The 18,616-nt window shown below is 40.0% G+C and overlaps 1 protein-coding gene across 1 annotated transcript in view; it reads right to left on the bottom strand.

Moving 5' to 3' along the window:
* CYTH3 (cytohesin 3) overlaps window positions 1-18,616 on the bottom strand; it is a 148,244-nt gene that overhangs the window by 41,889 nt on the left and 87,739 nt on the right. The window contains exons 5-8 of the mRNA XM_056536605.1: window positions 18,485-18,603; window positions 5,965-6,045; window positions 4,875-4,987; window positions 4,040-4,188 (exon numbers count right to left, since the gene is read on the bottom strand). Of these exons, the coding sequence (XP_056392580.1) occupies window positions 4,040-4,188; window positions 4,875-4,987; window positions 5,965-6,045; window positions 18,485-18,603 (462 nt within the window). The remainder of the gene's footprint in view (window positions 1-4,039; window positions 4,189-4,874; window positions 4,988-5,964; window positions 6,046-18,484; window positions 18,604-18,616) is intronic.

The following is an 18,616-nucleotide window of genomic DNA, read 5'->3' as shown; positions in this document are numbered from 1 at the left end:
CTACTAGGGAAATCATGTTTTATAATAAATACCCCTTCCTGGATCCTCCCACTGCCCTATCTTCAGGAGCAGATCAGTACACAAACTGTTCAATACAGTAGACTGTTCGCTTCCCAGCCAGTAGTCCTGTGGTAATGACATGTATGTTGCCTTTCTTTCCTTCAAGGAATGTATAAAATACATTCACATATTAGGAGTTGGGGAGTTGGAGTCGGAACATTTATCTACCAACTCCACAGCCCTAGTTACAAGGTCACAGGTAAGAATGGGGAGCAGGGTCCCCATACGATACCCAATACCATGTCCACTCCAGGTAATTGTTTTTCACTATAACATTTATTTGGGATTAGTGACTTATTTTTTACTGTGAGGTTGTTTATATATCCTCCTGGAAATGGAGTGTGGTTCCTAATAGTCATCTGTTATTCTAACCGTATGGACATTCCTTGTGCCATTTTTCTGGGGTATGTGTTTTTTATGGGATAGGTGTAATGTCCATGTCTTTTGTCAGTGTATTTTTTTTATATATTATATTTTTTTTTTATTTTTTTTTTGAGCTGGTATTAGTTTTTACTTTTTTCAGGTAGCACAGGTAGGTTATATATTTTAGTGTCTTGAATTTGGTGCTATTGCTCTTACATACTGGTCCCTGGAAGCTCAACAAGGCACCTCATGGAAAACAAGATTGTAAAAATCTGTGAATTTTTTTTTTGTATGCTCTACATAAAAATTACTTCGGCTATAAGAAGTCTAAACCTTGGCCACAAAAGTGAATACACCCCCAAGTGGAGTTGTCCAAATTGGACCCAAATTGTCAATATTCTGTGTAGCCACCATTATTTTCCAGCACTGCCTTTGAGCATGGAGTTCACCAGAACTTCCAGGGTGACGGAGTACTCCTCCACTTGTCCATGACAACATCACCGAGCTGGTGGATGTTAGAGACCTTGCGCTCCCCCATCTTCCGTCTGAGGATGCTCCACAGATGCTCAATATGGTTTAGGTCTGGAAACATGCTTGGCCAGTCCATCACCTTTACACTTAGCTTCTTTAGCAAAGCAGTGGTTGTCTAGGAGGTGTGTTTGGGGTCATTATGTTGGAATACTGCCCTACGACCCAGTCTTTGAAGGGAGGGGTTCAGGCTATGCTTCAGTATGTCACAGTACATGTTGGCATTCATGGTTCCCACAATGAACTATAGCCCCCCAGTGCCAGCAGAAATCTCCTGCCGGCTTAGACATTGACATTCCCACCACCATGCTTAAACTTAAGCAAGACACATCTGTCTTTGTGCTCCTCACCTGGCTGCCACCACACACGCTTGACACCATCTGAAGCAAATAAGTTTATCTTGGTCTGACTGGAACATGGTTCCAGTAATCTATGTCCTTACTCTGCTTGTCTTCAGCAAATAATTTGCAGGCTTTCTTGGGCTTCATCTTTAGAAAATGTTTCCTTCTGGGATGACAGCCATGCACTGAGCACTGGCAGGCTGACCTTACACCCCTTCAACCATTGCAGCAATGGTGGCAGCACTCAACTTATTTGGTCAACCATGGGGGGCCTGTTCTGAGTGGAACCTGTCCTGTGAAACTGCTGTGTGGTCTTGCCCACCTTGCTACAGCACAGTTTAACCCCTTAAGGACCAAGCCCATTTTGACCTTAAGGACCAGGCCAATTTTATTCTTGCATTTTAGTTTTTTTCTCCACGCCTTCTAAAAATCATAACTCTTTTATATTTTCATCCAGACGATTATGAGGGCTTGTTGTTTGCGCAACCAGTTGTCCTTTGTAATGACATCACTCATTTTACCATAAAATGTATGGTGCAACCCAAAAAAATTTTCTGGAAGGTTTCGTCTTCACGCTATACAATTTACATGAAAAATGACATTTTCTTTATTCTGTGGGTCAATACGATTAAAATGATACCCATGATTACATACTTTTCTATTATTGTACGGCTTTAAAAAAAATCTCAAACTTTTTAACCAAATTAGTATATTTAAAATCCCTCTGTTTTGACGACCTATAACTTTTTCATTTTTCCGTTTAAGCGGCAGTATGAGGGCTAATTTTTTGCGCTGTGATCTGTACTTTTTATTGACACCAGTTTTATTGTATATAAAACTTTTAATACATTTTTTTTAAAGTTTTTTTGGAATATGATGTGAGAAAAGAGCAGCAATTTTGGATTTTTTTTTTTTTTTTACTATTTATTGCAATCACTTGATTGTTAATACTGTTCAGTGCTATGCATAGGGCAACGCACTGATCAGCATTATCAGTGATCTTCTCTTCTGCTCTGGTCTGCTCGATCTCCGGCCCCCATACTGGACTGTATTGATCACGGCATCTGCGGGGTTAATGGCGGACATAGGCGCGATCGCTGATTTATGGATGATGGGAGCTAACACAGCAGCCAGGACCTACCGTGCATGATACAAGCACTGGTATGGTACTTGCAGTCATGTGCACTAAGAACCACCGCACCATGACGTACATTTACGTCCAATTTTGTTAAGGGGTTAAGGGTCTTGGCAATCTTTCTATATCCTAGGCCATCTTTATGTAGAGCAATAGTTCTTTTCTCAGCTTTTCAGAGAGTTCTTTGCCATAAGGTGCCATGTTGAACCTCCAGTGACCAGTATTAGAGAGTATTAGAGAGTATGAGGGCGATAACGGCTAATTGGACCCGATTGGGAAATTTTCACTTAGACGTGTGCTCACTTTTGTTGCCATGATTTAGACATTAATAGCTGTGTGTTGAGGTATTTTGAGGGGACACAACATTAAAACAGTGTTATACAAGCTGTGCACTCACTACTTTATATTGTAAAATATATATAATAAAATATTTACAAAAATGTGGGAGGTGTGCACACTTATGTGAGATACTGTACATACATGGATCCTATTGTTGAGTAGTAGTGGTCACACTGATGACCCCCTCGGTCTCCTGAGAACAGAAGCCACGCTGGTGGAATAACTGGGTAACTGTAACATTTGCTTTAGTGTGCTTACGGTAAAGACATTAGACTGAAGATTCCAGTGCAGAAGGTCTGAGGAGACTTCAGTAAATTTTTAAGACTGTATTGAGCCACAGATCTACTGGTACTACAAGGATACATAACTCCTATGTTTACACTGCCAAATTAATCAGTGTTTTTATTCTGGATTTTTGCACAGTCTAGTATTTCGTCTGTGGCTTATAACTCTAGTTTCACAAATATGTTGAAAAATGACATCTATAGCAGACTTTACCACAAAAAAACTCCAGAAGTTCCATAAACATCATACTGTAGAATGCAGAAAGAAATGGCTATAAAGGGACAAGTTATTGCAGCCTTGTTCAACCACTATAGGCTTTTTTGCGGCCTAGTAAGAAGGTCCACTATGCAAAGAGAAAAAAGAAAATCAGCCTTTCAAAGGAGTTATGTATAACTGTGAACCTAAACTACTTCTGGTTATTTTAGTTTCCCCTTACACCCCAAAAGCCTGCATTGTTACATTAGCCCCTCTAGAGTGGTTACTAGGTGATTACAGTGCTCTCACTGCTGTCCTTGAGCACATAAGAGTCCCTTCAATGGTACACAGCTATATCTCACTCTCTCCAATTCAGGGGGCAGGACCAGATATGAGTTGTTTGGCAGTAGTACACACAAGCTTTCTTTCCCTTCCTTCTCTGGCTTATCACAGCACAGATTCCTATTTACAATGCCTTGACATGACAGAGGGCTGGCACTGTGCTGGGCTGTTGGTTTACACAGTACACTAGAGACAGACTGAGACTAATAACGGGCAGTGATCAACAGAAGTAAAACACCCAGTGGCCAAGAGTTTACGGCTGTTTTTGGGGGTAAGAAGTCAGTTTTGGTAAACAAAGTGATTAAGAAATATGTTACGGCTTACATAGGCTATCAAATGGAGGGAAGTTGTTTGAAACTGCAGTGACCATGTGGGTTTTCTGTATATAAAATGTAGCACCACTAAGTAACACAAATATGAAAACAAAAACTGCTTTAAATAAAAGACTTACCCTTAGCAATTCCTCTGGAAGATCGCCACCTTCATTGATTCCACGATTCATAGATATAAACCGCTCTACGGATGGTTTATCCCTAACATTAGGGTTATGCAAACTTGTGTTTAGCATAATGATAGCAAAAGACAGGACATAGCAGGTATCTAAAAGTAGGCAACAGATGAAAGTTACTAATGGTGTCCATGAGTAAAACCTTACTGCAACTAATAAAGCTGTGCATTGTATGTCCTATGACATGAAGACATTACATATGCAAGATCTAAAGTGGGCGATTAACATGCTCATTTGAAGTTTTTTTTTTCATTGGGCTACACTAAAGGGCCAATAGCTATCTACATATTTGCATCTATCACAGCAGTTGGATCCTCACCATAAACATCCCCACCATGTGACATCATGAGGGGCGTGACTGTGAGGTCACAACCCCTGCCGCCTGCACCCAGCTTTCTAAATGAAGAGATCGTGGCGGTCCCAGCAGCGAGACACACGCGATTAGACATCTTATCCCCTATCCTTTGGATAGGGGATAAGATGTCTAGGGGCAGAGTAACCCTGTAAGTTCACACCACAGTAGAGCTCCATCCAAGGGAGCTCCGTCACAGGATCCATTCGGTGCCACATAACTGAGACGAACTGATCCTTTGCACAATGGATCCCACTGACTTGGAGGAAATTAAGCAGAAAAAAAAAAAAAAACTTCCTTACTTTTAATGGACTGAGCAAAAGAAGCTTCCCTGGACAATACTAAATGGGGGTGTGAACTTGGCTTTACTGCGCTAGGTGGCTGTGTGACATACCTGACATCACATATCTCTTTGTCTTTACTAACCTGTGGACTGGAACACTCCAGGGTTACACAGACAGTATCGTGATGCAAATGCTTCCATCATTCTGTCTATCTTCTGGGCTTCCCCTGGTAGCCTGAAGCTCCACAAAAACTGTCTGCAATAAAAAATAAAACAATATATTGATATTAATGTATCCTTCTTTATCCTCTAGAGGACATTCAAAGTTTATATATAAATGTATGTATATTTTTACTTCATTATGCAGCCTTGCATTGTAACTACTGCAACCAAATGTTACAGGGGAAAAAACAGTCCCCTGAGGTAGATTACTGGCAAAGTTCATATGTCTTTGCAAAGACTCAGCATCTCTGCCATGCTGTGGGGTGACCAATGATCAGGTGACCACTGGATCTAATATGGGAAGCAGCAATGCTCCTATTCACTACATAGTGCTCATTAAGTACTCGTCAAGCTGTAAAAGAAAAGACAGAAGATGCCGTAAACTACCTGTCTCTTCCTCAGGGTCCCTTTTATTCTCTGACAGACCAGACCTGCTCCAGCAAGACTTTTAAAAGTATTATGGTGGCCATATTTGCAAAAATGACAACTGGAGGTGTAGCCATATTTGCTGTCACTTCTGAATCAGCTTTTCAGCTACATATGGTAAACAGCCTGGACATAAATCCAATAGAGAAATTATGGACAGATCTAAAGCTTAAAATGAACAAAGATCCATAACAAACAAGCAGCAACTGATGGAAGAACTTGACTCAGCTTGGGCACAAAATGTCTATATGACTGAACACTGTAAGGAACAGGATCACTCTATGACAGGGAGAGAGAGTTGTATCTATCTAAAATCACCTTCTAGACCAGGGGAGGACATAACATTTGGCCAATTAGAAAGACAATTAGATCGTAAAGAAATCACTGTAGTAATGGCTCCCATTCATAAGGGACTACAACTGAACCGGCAGACCCATGAATGGGCAATCCCACACCAAGGGACCCATATACTGCTCTGACACAAAGGCCCCTTGCTGTCTGTGCCCACCACTGATGTCAGGGATTTGTAGGCAACATATGACCATCATTTTTTATATCGTACTATACAGAGATCTCAGCACTGACCTTAACGCCTGGACAAGGTTCAAATCTGCAAACTCATGGAGTTCAACAAATGCTTGAAGTACCAGGATATTGAAATCATCCCTGTAAGACAAAATGAACATTCTAAAACACTGTGTAGATTAGAAGCAGTTACCCTTTAGGGATCGGGTGTCATTACTGTATGGGTATGTTCACAACATGTTACCCAAACAATATTGGCTATCTGAGAGCCTGATCTACTATGGTCTATCTAGATACATCAACACCAACACAAACGACCATAATAAAGTTATTATGAAAGAATGCAAATACTTTATTAATTACAAAAACATGATATAAAAAAATAAAAAAAAACACAGAGTTGAGGTACAACAGAAGCACAGGTAGATGGAGGATGAGAGGTGGGAGTCTATCAGATCATAACCTAATGTAAAAAAATACACCGTGGACTATGCACAGTCCACAGCCCCTTGACAAAGCAGGATTGCGAAAACGCATTCGGGGTCAGGTAAGAGGTGGTTTGTGGAGTGCATGTCCAGGTTCTTTACCATATGTTTATTATGCTTATACTTTGGTTTATTTGTATAAATTGTATATGATGTAAGTAGCGGTCCAGGGGAGTAGCCATTGTCCCTCCCATAGTGGCCTGCATTTATACAACATTGTTTACTCTTATGTGTATTTGCACAGCACCATTGGCCACTGTTACCAGTGTGCACCTTATGACCAGAGTTGCACTTTATATTTTACCTATATTTTCCATGCATAGTCCACAGTGTGTTTTTTACATTATGTTATGATCTGATACACTCCCACCTCTCATCCTCCATCTACCTGTGCTTCTGTTGTACCTCAACTCTATATGTTCACAACATATAAACTTAGTCATGGACATGCATATTAGCCCATTTATTAAAGGGGAATTCCACCTCTAGACATCTTATCCCCTATCCAAAGGATAGGAGATAAGACGTCTGATCGCGGGGGGCCCACCGTTGGGGACCCCCGCAATCCAGCGCACGGAGCGAACTTTGCTCCGTGACGGATGACTGGCGAAGCAGGGCGGAGGCTTGTGACGTCATGGTCACGCCCCACTCGTGACATCATGGCCATGCCCCCTCAATGCAAGTCTATCGGAGGGGGCGTGAAGCCCAGCAGAGCGTGACCATGACGTCACAAGCCTCCGGCGCTGCGTGGGACTCTCTAAATGAACGCCGGGTTAAGCATGGAGATCCTTTAGATAGGGACGGAGTACCCCTTTAATGCTAATCCGCTTGTGCATTTGTTTTGTGTCAAGTTGTGACATTAGTGTGAATAGCAGTTCACAATGTACAACAGTGAATTACAATGCCGATTCCCCCTGAAATCAATGGGACAGGCATATTCATGTCTTATACACAGTAAAATCTGTATGAAAAATCCCTTGTGTGAACATACCCTCTGTGGGCTTGTGTAGCAGATAAACTTCTTTGTGACATCTTTTGAACATGTACTAAGAGTGGTCACTCAACAGGAAGTCAAGTGTTTGGTAGGTAACCAAAGTACACACCCAGTACACCATATCTTGTAGAGATAACAAAATTGTTAATAAGTCATGCTAAAGTTTCTAATAACAAGTATACCTCTATATGGCATAAAGCCTTAACAAAAAGAAACCTAAGCTCCTTCAATTACGTCTGTATCCAGCATTAGAAGAACTCGCTGTATTTTCCATAACGCTCATTCGTTTCCTGCTTAACATAAGGTACACGTGAAGTGGCTGCTCCAAGGAGCAGGGTCTTGTGCTCAAATGGTTTAACACATGTCCACATTCCTGAACCGTTGTGACAGTATAAATCAGGATTACACAACAGGGGCATTCAGGGACGGGTGAGTGACAGGCCAAGACTGCTGCCGCTGCCAAGACTGCTTCTGCTACAATGGGTGCCCAGTGATGGCATGCAGGAGGTAACATCAGAGTCACTAATCCATTTTTAAGTGTCAACGTTTTCTATAAATAAGATTTAGACCTGAAGGGTTTGTGCAATCCTCTGTGAATAAAGTTCACACATTGCATAACTAACCCATTAAGAACTAGTTTGGGCCTTAAGGACAATTTTTTTTTTTTTACTAATTGTTCATCCCAACACTTTAAATAACTTTATTGAAGCAGCAGTAGGAGGACTTTTTTTGCAGACAAGTTGTGTGTTTTTTTGTGTCCCCTTTCAAGGGTGCATATGATGTATTGTATACCGTTTATTTATTTGTATACCGATTTTTTTTCCTTTAGCAGAGCTAAGCAGTTTCCACCATTGTTCTTAAAGGGGTACTCCAATGGAATTTTCAACTGATGCCAGAAAGTTATACAGATTTATAAATTACTTCCATTTAAAAATCTTAATCCTTCCAGTACTTCTGTATGCTGCATGCTCCAAAGGAAGTTCTTTTCTTTTTGAATTTCTTTTCTGTCTGACCACAGTGCTCTCTGCTGACACCTCTGTCCAGGAACTGTCCAGAGCAGGAACAAATCCCCATAGCAAACCTCTCCTGCTCTGGACAGTAAACAGAGGTGAAAGCAGAGAACACTGTGCTCAGACAGAAAAGAAATTCAAAAAGAAAAGAACTTCCTGTGGAGCATACAGCAGTTGATAATTATTGGAAGGATTAAAATTTTTAAATAGAAGTAATTTAGTAATAAAAGTAATTTACAAATCTGTTTAACTTTCTGGCACCAGTTGATTTAAGGGTTTGTTTTTATGGCATAAAATGATACAACATTATACTGTGGGTTGCTACAAATACATTAACTGTGTTTTTTCTACTTTTATACCATACACACTTTTTGGCAAACTACATTTCAAGACACCCTATATTTTTCCAATGACGGAGCTGTATAGCGTCTTTTTTTATGGATGTCTTCTTGGTATCGCTTTATTTTTCCATGAGGTGGAATTAATTTAACAAAATATATACGCAGGACATTTTTCAGTAAAAATGACACCTTATCTTTATTCTGTAGGTCCATACAATTAAAATGATACCCTACTTATATAGGTTTGTTTTTGTCATACTTCTGGAAAAAATCATAACTACATGCACGAAAATTAATACATTTAAAATAGTCCTCTTCTAATCCTCATAACTTTTTTAATTTTTGCATACGGGGCGGTATGAGGGCTCACATTTTGCACCGTGATCTGAGATTTTTATCAGTACCATTTTTGTTTTGATGGCACTTTTGAATTGCTTTTTATTAATTTTTTTATGGTATAAAAAGTGACCAAAAATACGCTATTTTGGACTTTGGAATTTTTTTTCGCGTACGCCAATGACCGTGCGGTTTTATCAACAATATATTTTTATAGTTTAGACATTTACGCACGCGGCAATACCACATACATTTAATTTTATTATGATTATATGTTTTTTTATATGGAATTTGGGAAAAGGGGGGTGATTTAAACTTTTAATAAGGAAGGGGTTAATGTGTGTGTTTTTTAACTTTTTTTATATATTTTTTTTTACACTTTTAGTCCACTTAGGGGACTTTTAGGAGGAATCATTCGATTCCTCATACAGATCAATGTGGTTCCATAAAACCACATTGATCTGTATGCTCTGCGCTCGATTGATAAAGCCTGGTCCTGCCCTCAGGCTACCTTAGCAGTGGATATCCCCTTCCCCACCCCTCGATCACGCTCCGGGGGGAGATCGACCCCACTGGTCCACCAGGAATGGGATAAAGGCAACTTTAGATGCCGTTGTCAGCTTTGACAGTGGCGGTCTAAAGGGTTAATAGCCGCATGTTTGCTATTAACGCTGGCCCCCAGCTACAGGAATCGGCTTGAGTCGGGAACCCGCGCCATGCCCAGTTAATGGCACATGGACGAGTATAGACGTCCATGGTCGTTAACAGGTTAATTGAGTAATTACAGATGCAGTTATACAAATTATGTGCAGTTTTCTTTTTTTTTTCTTTTAATAAAGAATGTCGTAAGGGAAATTCAATTTATTATTGTTATCCTAAAAAATGTTATTAAGATTTTATATTTATCTCCAAAACATCACCTCTTTAAGGAGACTACCCCTTATCCAGACCATATTGTGTTTGACAGATTTTTAGTCTGCCATTCATTTGGCTTAGTGGCCATTTTTTATTGAGAAGACCACTTTTCAATGTAATATTTTTTTAAACAATAGTTATAGTCCCACTATGGTATGCGACGATGGTGTAACACACCGCAATACTTCGGTCAGTGTTATAATAACAAACTCACGTATAACAAGTGGCTATACAATATAACTCATGTAATCTTGTACAGGGTTGTGCCTTTTAGTTATTGCATCACATTAGTTAACATATGGATGCAAACATTTATTTCCAACACACCATAAGGGTATTTTCCACTGCTCTAAAAACCATGCTTTTACCAGATGATTTAAAGTACAGGCACGCTTTTTTTCAAACTTCCATTGACTTCAAGCAGAAGTCACATGTCACTTTTTTACAGTCAATGGAAGCTTGAAACCTAGTGTTTCCAAGTTTTTTTTTTGGATTGAGACTATTTTGGATGTTTAGGCGTTTCTATGTAATGACATTGCCATTGGTCTCTGTGTATGCCAGGCCTTTATACAACAGGTAATCTCTAAAACTGTGGACCAGGATTGGCAATCTCAAATACTGCTTAGACTTTCTACATTCCATGCATAGTTCGTCATCTCACATCTACATCGAGGGACTTCACCTAAAAGCCTCCTAACTAAGTAACGATTTCCTGCTAAAGTGAGCAGTCAGAGCCGCCTTTCTGGTCACCTGCCAGCGACTAGTCTGAATGACAGGAATTCCTAATGTCTGACAAAGCTTGCTATGGATCTGTGGTTACACCTCAACCAAACCCATTACTATGGCACTGAAAATGTAACTTGTAAAAAGGAACACCAGACTTAGAAATGAACGAATTAAACATAATATAGATGTTTTTTTAATGGAAACGTGAGCCAAAAAGGATTTTATTAGATTTTTATTGATGTGCATGATCGATATTAAATATGTAAGAAATAAAAAAAATTATAATAAAAAGGTGCCCAGAATGAAGACACGAATCAAAACAGTTTGAAATATAAAAGTGAAAATATTTGCTTTAATTTTAATACGCAAACCATTTCGGCATGGATTCCATCCAGGCGTAAGTTCTGCTGTTTTAAGTTATTAAAAATAATATTATTCTCAATGCAGTACTTGTGTGCACAAATGTGTATGCTGGCAGACCAAAAATTCCTATAAAGGAGCCATACCGGAGCACAGCACAGAATGAGGTGGCAGATAGTAGGCACAGCGCACATGTCTGGCATGCCTGACAGATTTAGAGCCAAGACACAAATCCTAGACTTCTCTACAAATGCTGAGAAGTAAAACCATTGCAAGACAGAATAATCAACAATTCCATAAATCACAGAAAATTATTATGAAAAATACCAAATATTAGATTTAATCAACACATTTTAAAAGGGGTTTTCTGGGACTTGAAAAATGCCTTAACAGCTGTAAAAACTTTGTTTTGTAATTTAAATGTAGTGAGGCCAATACCTTTTGTTCTTTTTCTTTTCTTTAATGGCCAAATATCTAGTACTGCTGTAGCACTTCTGTTTTAGGGGTGAGCCAGAAGGGTAGGGTACTACATTTCCAAGAGTGCAGTGGGCTAGTCTCAAGTGTAAATGTACATGTGTCAGGCCAAATTGGTGCAAGTATAGTAGCCATTTACCACAGCTATGGGGCCCTTGGACAGATGAGGCCAAGCTTTGGTTAGTCCCATTCCTTTTGCTACTGAAATTGTGCAGGACTATACTCCCCAGATAAGTGCATTGTCGGCAAATAAAGAAATGGGCTATTATAATAAGGGTTATAGTAAGCAAGGGAAAGAAACACCTGACCTTTCTATACTGAGAGAGGCAAAAACAGAAACCATAAGGAGGCAGATTTCGACCTTTGCTATATGGCCCCCTTTCTTCTATATACATCAATGTGTCAAGCTTTTCGCTGTCCAGAGAAGACATAACTCCTTTGGCAGATTTCGTATGGTCAGACCACCAGTCAATCCGGATGTTCTCAGTATTTGTGTTGGAAGTATTGGAGATGACTGTAAACCCTATATAGATTGCTTTTTCTACCATAGTGTATTATAATCTGCAGACAATCAGACAGATTGCCATCTGCTTGCACTCTTACATTCTCTCCAATATGAAAAGAATGTGCACATGTATCCTCAAACATAGCGAACAAATCCAACAACCCCCTGTGTTGTGGATCATGGTGGTCCAAGCTGTACAGAAACCACTATTCAATTAATGCTGACAACATCATTTTACTACAAAATAACTCAAACCTAAGAGGTTATATCAATATTAACCCCTTAAGGACCAAGCCCATTTTAACCTTAAGGACAAGGCAAATTTTATTTTTGTGTTTTCGTTTTTTCCTCCTTGCCTTCTAAAATCTTTACCTCCTTTATATTTACATCTACAGACCCATATAAGGGCTTGTTTTTTGCATGTCCAATTGTACTTTGTAATGAAACCTCTCATTTTACCATAAAATGTACGGCAAACCCAAAAATAATAAAAGGTAACAAAAAAAGCAGCATTTTTTGACTTATTTCATTTTTTATGTTTACGCCATTCACCGTACGGGATAATTAACATTATATTTTGATAGTTCGGACATTTACGCAGGCGGCGATACCAAATATGTTTATTTTAAAAAAAATTACGCTTTTTGGGGGGTAAAATGGGAAAAACTGACAATTTTCATTTTTATTGGGGGAGGGGATTTTTCACTTTTTTTTACTTTTTATTTTTACATTTTTCAACTTATTTTTTTTACACTTTTCTGCGGGGGTACTCCTGCAGAATTATTTATTTATTTTTTAAATCAACTGATTCCAGAAAGTTAAACAGATTTGTAAATTACTTCTATTAAAAAAATCTTAATCCTCCCAGTACTTATTAGCTGCTGAATACTACAGAGGAAACTCTTTTCTTTTTGGAACACAGAGCTCTCTGCTGACATCATGATCACAGTGCTCTCTGCTGACACCTCTGTCCATTTTAAGAACTGTCCAGAGTAGAAGAAAATCCCCATAGAAAACATATGCTGCTCTGGACAGTTCCTAAAATGGACAGAGATGTCAGCAGAGAGCTCTGTGTTCCAAAAAGAAAATAATTTCCTCTGTAGTATTCAGCAGCTGATAAGTACTGGAAGGATCAAGATTTCTTAATAGAAGTCATTTACTAATCGGTTTAACTTTCTGGCACCAGTTGATTTAAAAAAAAGAAAAACGTTTTCCACCGGAGTACCCCTTTAAAGAAGCAGTTCCCATTAGCTGTAAATCTGCTGAACTCCAATCTTCAGCATTGTAAATCATATAGGGGGAGATATATCAAAACCTGTGCAGAGGAAAACTTGCCCAGTTGCCTATAACAACCAATCAGATCGCTTCTTTTATTTTTCACAGGCCTTCATAAAAATTAAAGAAGCGATCTGATTGGTTGCTATGGGCAACTGGGCAAGTTTTCCTCTGCACAGGTTTTGATAAATCTCCCCCATTGTCCCAATTTATAGCATGCACTGCAATACACACTGTCTGTCCCCGGGAGAGTGTGTATAGCTTTTGCAGTGAAGTGATTACTACATACTGAAGGGTTTACTTTTGGGAACTTTTCTGATTATTTCATATTAGCATTTTGTCAGTAAGGATGGGGTGTTTTGGACACCTATGATACTTTATGTGATAGCAAAATTGCTGTGTGAGCCTTGCAACATATATACTAGCAGGTTCATATCACATCATTGGATGTGAGGTGTGGCTAAATGTAGTTACCTTAACTTGGGAATCACGTATTATTATTTTCTTTGTGGTGGTTTTTAATGCACAGCAGTTAAAAGTATATTTTTAGCCCCCCCCCCCTTATTCTTCTTTATGCACATTAATACAACATCTTTACCTGGGGTGCCCAAACTTTTGATCCCCACTGTACTTACACTCACTGCTCTGCCGAACCATCTGTATGATAGCTGCTGGATAAGGGTGAGGCAGCTGTTATTCAGCAGCACTGGACAGAAACTCCGTCTATTTCCCTGTTAAAAACCTTGCAGTGTCACTTTAGAAAACCCTGCACCCACTGATTTCAATGGACAGGGAACAGTGCAAAAAAACAAGTAACATGCCACTTGTATCAGCACGGTTACACTCCAAGGCCATGTTCACACTACAGAGGGTCCATTGATTTTAATGGGTTTTGCAGTGCTCATGTGACATGTCAGAATTTCCATGACGGAGCTTCTTAGGCAGATCTGAATTTCAGTGGAAGATTTAACATGTTCAATCTTACAGCGCATTCTGCCAAAGAATTCCTGTTTGTGAATAGGACAGTACTTACATCAAAGGGTAGCAGACATAGGACCAGAGGGGGAGATTCATCAAGATCTCTGCAGGGAAAAAGGTGACCAGATGACCATATCAACCAATCAGATTTCTTCTTTTATTTTTCAGAGGCCTTTTCAAAATGAAAGAAGCAATCTGATTGGTTGTTATGGGCAACTGCGCAACTTTTCCTCAGTACAGGTTTTGATGAATCTGCCCCAGAATGCTTTATTTCCCCTGTGGGGGAGCTGTAGGGATATTAAACCCTTCCTAACAGGTTTCTTCACAGATATCAGCTGAATGATGGTTGTTGCAGCAGGAGAACACTTTGTCATTTCCTTATATGCAAAGATTCTAGATTTGCTTCATAGCAAGGCAGATTGGTCCAAAGCGGAGAACCCCTTTAAAGAGTCCCTCCAATTATTTTTTTGACATCTTGTAACTACCGTGTAGCAGTGTGGTACAGACACTGGATCCTTCAGATTTGTCCTGGCAATGTATTAGATAGGATGTTATTCATATAATTTCCTTGCAAGGGGATTGTCTGCCTCCTGTTTACCTTTGTGTTTTCTGAGGGGCTCAAGACCTGTCAGCTGAGTGCTGTCTTTGCTCCTAAAAGGTGTTCTCTGCTGAGACAACTTCTCTGAACATATAATCATGCCACTTAGCTGAGCAATTGAATGCAGTGTATTGTTCACTGCACGACATCAAAGTATTTATTGCCATTTTCTCAGTGCCTTTGTGCCAAATTTGGTCAAAACAATGCACATGATGTTTGCACTACATCTTGAAATAGATTACACTCAAATTTTGCTTTGTTTGCACCCTGCTTGACAATTGGGAAAAAAGCGTGTGACCACGTGCATGTTCATATTTCCAAATCTCATCTGTGACTTTTGGTGCACAAAGGGTGCCACATTTCATTTCACAGTACATGTGTGGTAAACAGTGCCAAATTACTACAGTGGCCCTGTGGTACTTCCAATTTTTATTATTTTTTTTTTATTATATATTTTTATTTATTTTTAAAGCATAAATTATTATACCTCTCCCTGTCATTTTTTTTACTTAATGATTTATTTTCAGCCAAACACTCAAAGAGCTTAAAATGCAATTTATTTATGGAGATAACTGACAAAAAGTCAATTACCCCGTGATCACTATTTAGTCTCATGTATCTCATGTATCCAGAAACATTTACCTACTTACAGTCAATGCCGTAAATGTTGGCACCCCTGAAATTTTTCAAGAAAATTTACTATTTCTCACAGAAAAGGATTGCAGTAACATGTTTATTCCCTTTGTGTGTATTGGAACTAAACCAAAAAGGGAGAAAAAAAACACCAAACTCCAAAAATGGCCTGGACAAAATTATTGGCACCTTAACTGAAATCAGTCGCTTCCTATAACCATCAATAAGCTTCTTACACCTCTCAGCCGGAATGTTGGACCACTCTTCCTTTGCAAACTGCTCCAGGTCTCTCTTATTGGAGGGCGCCTTTTCCCAACAGCAATTTTAAGATCTCTCCACAGGTGTTCAATGGGATTTAGATCTGAACTCATTGCTGCCACTTGAGAACTCTCCAGCGCTTTGTTGCCATCCATTTCTGGGTGCTTTATGACGTATGTTTGGGGTCATTGTTACGCTAGAAGACCCAAGATCTTGGACGCAAACCCAGCTTTCTGACACAGGGCTGTACAGTGCGACCCAAAATTCGTTGGTAATACTCAGATTTCATGATGCCTTGTACACATTCAAGGCACCCAGTGCTGGAGGCAGCAATACAACCCCAAAACATAATTGAACCTCCACCATATTTCACTGTAGGTACTGTGTTCTTTTCTTTGTAGACCTCATTCCGTTTTTGGTAAACAGCAGAATTATGTGCTTTACCAAAAAGCTCAATCTTTGTCTCACCTGTCCACAAGACTTTTTTCCTTACTCAAGTTCATTTTGTGCATTTATACTGGGGGAGCAGATCCTGCCCTTGTGGCCTGTTGCTAGGGGCAATCTCCAGCATAAAAATGCATACAATGGGGGGGATGCCTGCAGCAGACTACAAGTGCCACAATAGGATCCTACACCAAATAGACGGTGTGGATGTGTAACAATTAGAATAATACAGGAATTTAGGTGCACTACATTGGCTAACCCTCAACACTGATGCTAAAATTGAGACATTAGCCAGTATATCCTTGTATGAAGGACATACCTGAGCCCACACACCAACGCCAAGGTTTCTCAAGTGGCACGGGACCTAACACTAACCTACCTGCGTGTGATAAGCAAAACCAGGGGCCAGTGGGCAATTACGGCAGCATTAGGCCGACTCACAGCCTCCTCCCAGGAACCCTCCAGTGTGGCTGAGCACACATACAATTGGAGGAGGAAGGCAGACTATAAGCCCCACCCAAGTTGGCTGATATAGGTGCATGGCCTCACAGGTGAACCTTAATGCTGCCTAGAAAATGTTCAAGGTGCATTACATACGGAGTTTACACACCTCCGAGTATAAAAGTTAAAGAACAACAAAGACGTGGTCTCAAATGGCTGGAGGTGCTCAACCCCAAATGCAGTTGTGCATTTATGCTGGGGGAGCAGATCCTGCCCTTGTGGCCTGTTGCAAGGGGCAATCTCCAGTATAAAAATTCATACAATGGGGTGATGCCTGCAGCAGACTAAAAGTGCCACCAGATAGACGGTGTGGATGTGTAACAATTAGAATAATACAGGAATTTAGGTGCACTACTGTGGTAGATGTTGATGTTGTTTAAATTTTATACTTGGAGGTGTGTAAACTCCATATGTTATGCACCTTGAACATATTCTAGGCAGCATTGAGGTTCACCTGTGAGGCCAGCAACTATATCAGCCAACTTGGGTGGGGCTTATAGTCTACCTCCCATCTCCCATTGTATGTGTGCTCAGTCACGCTGGAGGGTTCCTGGGAGGAGGCTGTGAGTCGGCCTAATGCTGCCGTAATTGCCCACTGGCCCCTGGTTTTGCTCATCACGCACAGGTAGGTTAGCGTTAGGTCCCGTGCCACTTGAGAAACCTTGGCGTTGGTGTGCGGGCTCTGGTGTGTCCTTCATACAAGGATATACTGGCTAATGTCTCAATTTTAACATCAGTGTTGAGGGATAGCCAATGTCACTGTATACATCTACCACAGTAGTGCACCTAAATTACTCTATTATTCAAGTTCATTTTGGCAAAATGTAGTCTTGCTTTCTTATGTCTTTGTGTCAGCAGTGGGGTCCTCCTGGGTCTCCTGCCATAGAGTTTCATTTCATTTAAATGTCGACTGATAGTTTGCACTGACACCGATGCTCCCTGAGCCTGCAGGACAGCTTGAATATCTTTGGAACTTGTTTGGGGCTGCTCATCCACTATCCTGCTTTGACACCTTTCATCAATTTTTCTCTTCCGTCCACGCCCAGGGAGATTATCTACAGTGCCATGGGTTGCAAACTTCTTGATATGTAGCACACTGTGGACAAAGACAATTTTAGATCTCTGGAGATGGACTTGTAACCTTGAGATTGTTGATATTGACTCAGACAGTTCTCTTCTCCTCTTTCTGTTGTACATGCTTAGTGTGGCACACACAGACACACAATGCAAAGTCTAAGTGAACTTCTCTCCTTTTTATCTGCTTTCAGGTGTGATTTTTATATTGCCCACACCTGTTACTTGCCCCAGGTGAGTTTAAAGGAGCATCAAATGCTTGAAACAATTTTATTTATCCACAATTTTGTAAGGGTGCCAATAATTTTGTCCAGTCCATTTTAGGAGTTTGGTGTGACCTTATGTCCAATTTGCTTTTTTTCCTCCCTTTTTGGTTTAGTTCCAATACACACAAACGGAATAAATGTGTATAGCAAAACATGTGTGAGAAATACTTAATTTTCTTGAAAAATTTCAGGGGTGCACTGCCAACATTCACGGCCATCACTGTATGTCAGAATGCTATCAGCTCTTTCTATGAGCCGCACTTTTACAAGCTGCTGACTTCAGGTACGACACTGCTATAACAAGGCTCGATATGACTCATTAACTCTCAATTCCTTGATACAAGATGCAGAATTTCCAGTCTACCTCAGCAAAAGGCGAGTGTTTAATATCCAGGATATCAATTTACCTTTCTCCCAGGTAATCACCGATGACAGTTTTGTTGAGTCCTTCACCTTTGTATAGAAACTGTGCTATATCCTCGGGTGTGTTCTGAAGCAAGTCGTTCTCTATGAGAAACTGGATGCCCTGTTTTTTTTGA

This window comes from Hyla sarda, chromosome 8, assembly GCF_029499605.1.
Source record: "Hyla sarda isolate aHylSar1 chromosome 8, aHylSar1.hap1, whole genome shotgun sequence".
Classification (NCBI taxonomy): Eukaryota; Metazoa; Chordata; class Amphibia; order Anura; family Hylidae; genus Hyla; species Hyla sarda.
The sequence above is the reverse complement of the archived record's forward strand: the minus strand, read 5'-3'. Positions and strand labels throughout refer to the sequence as shown.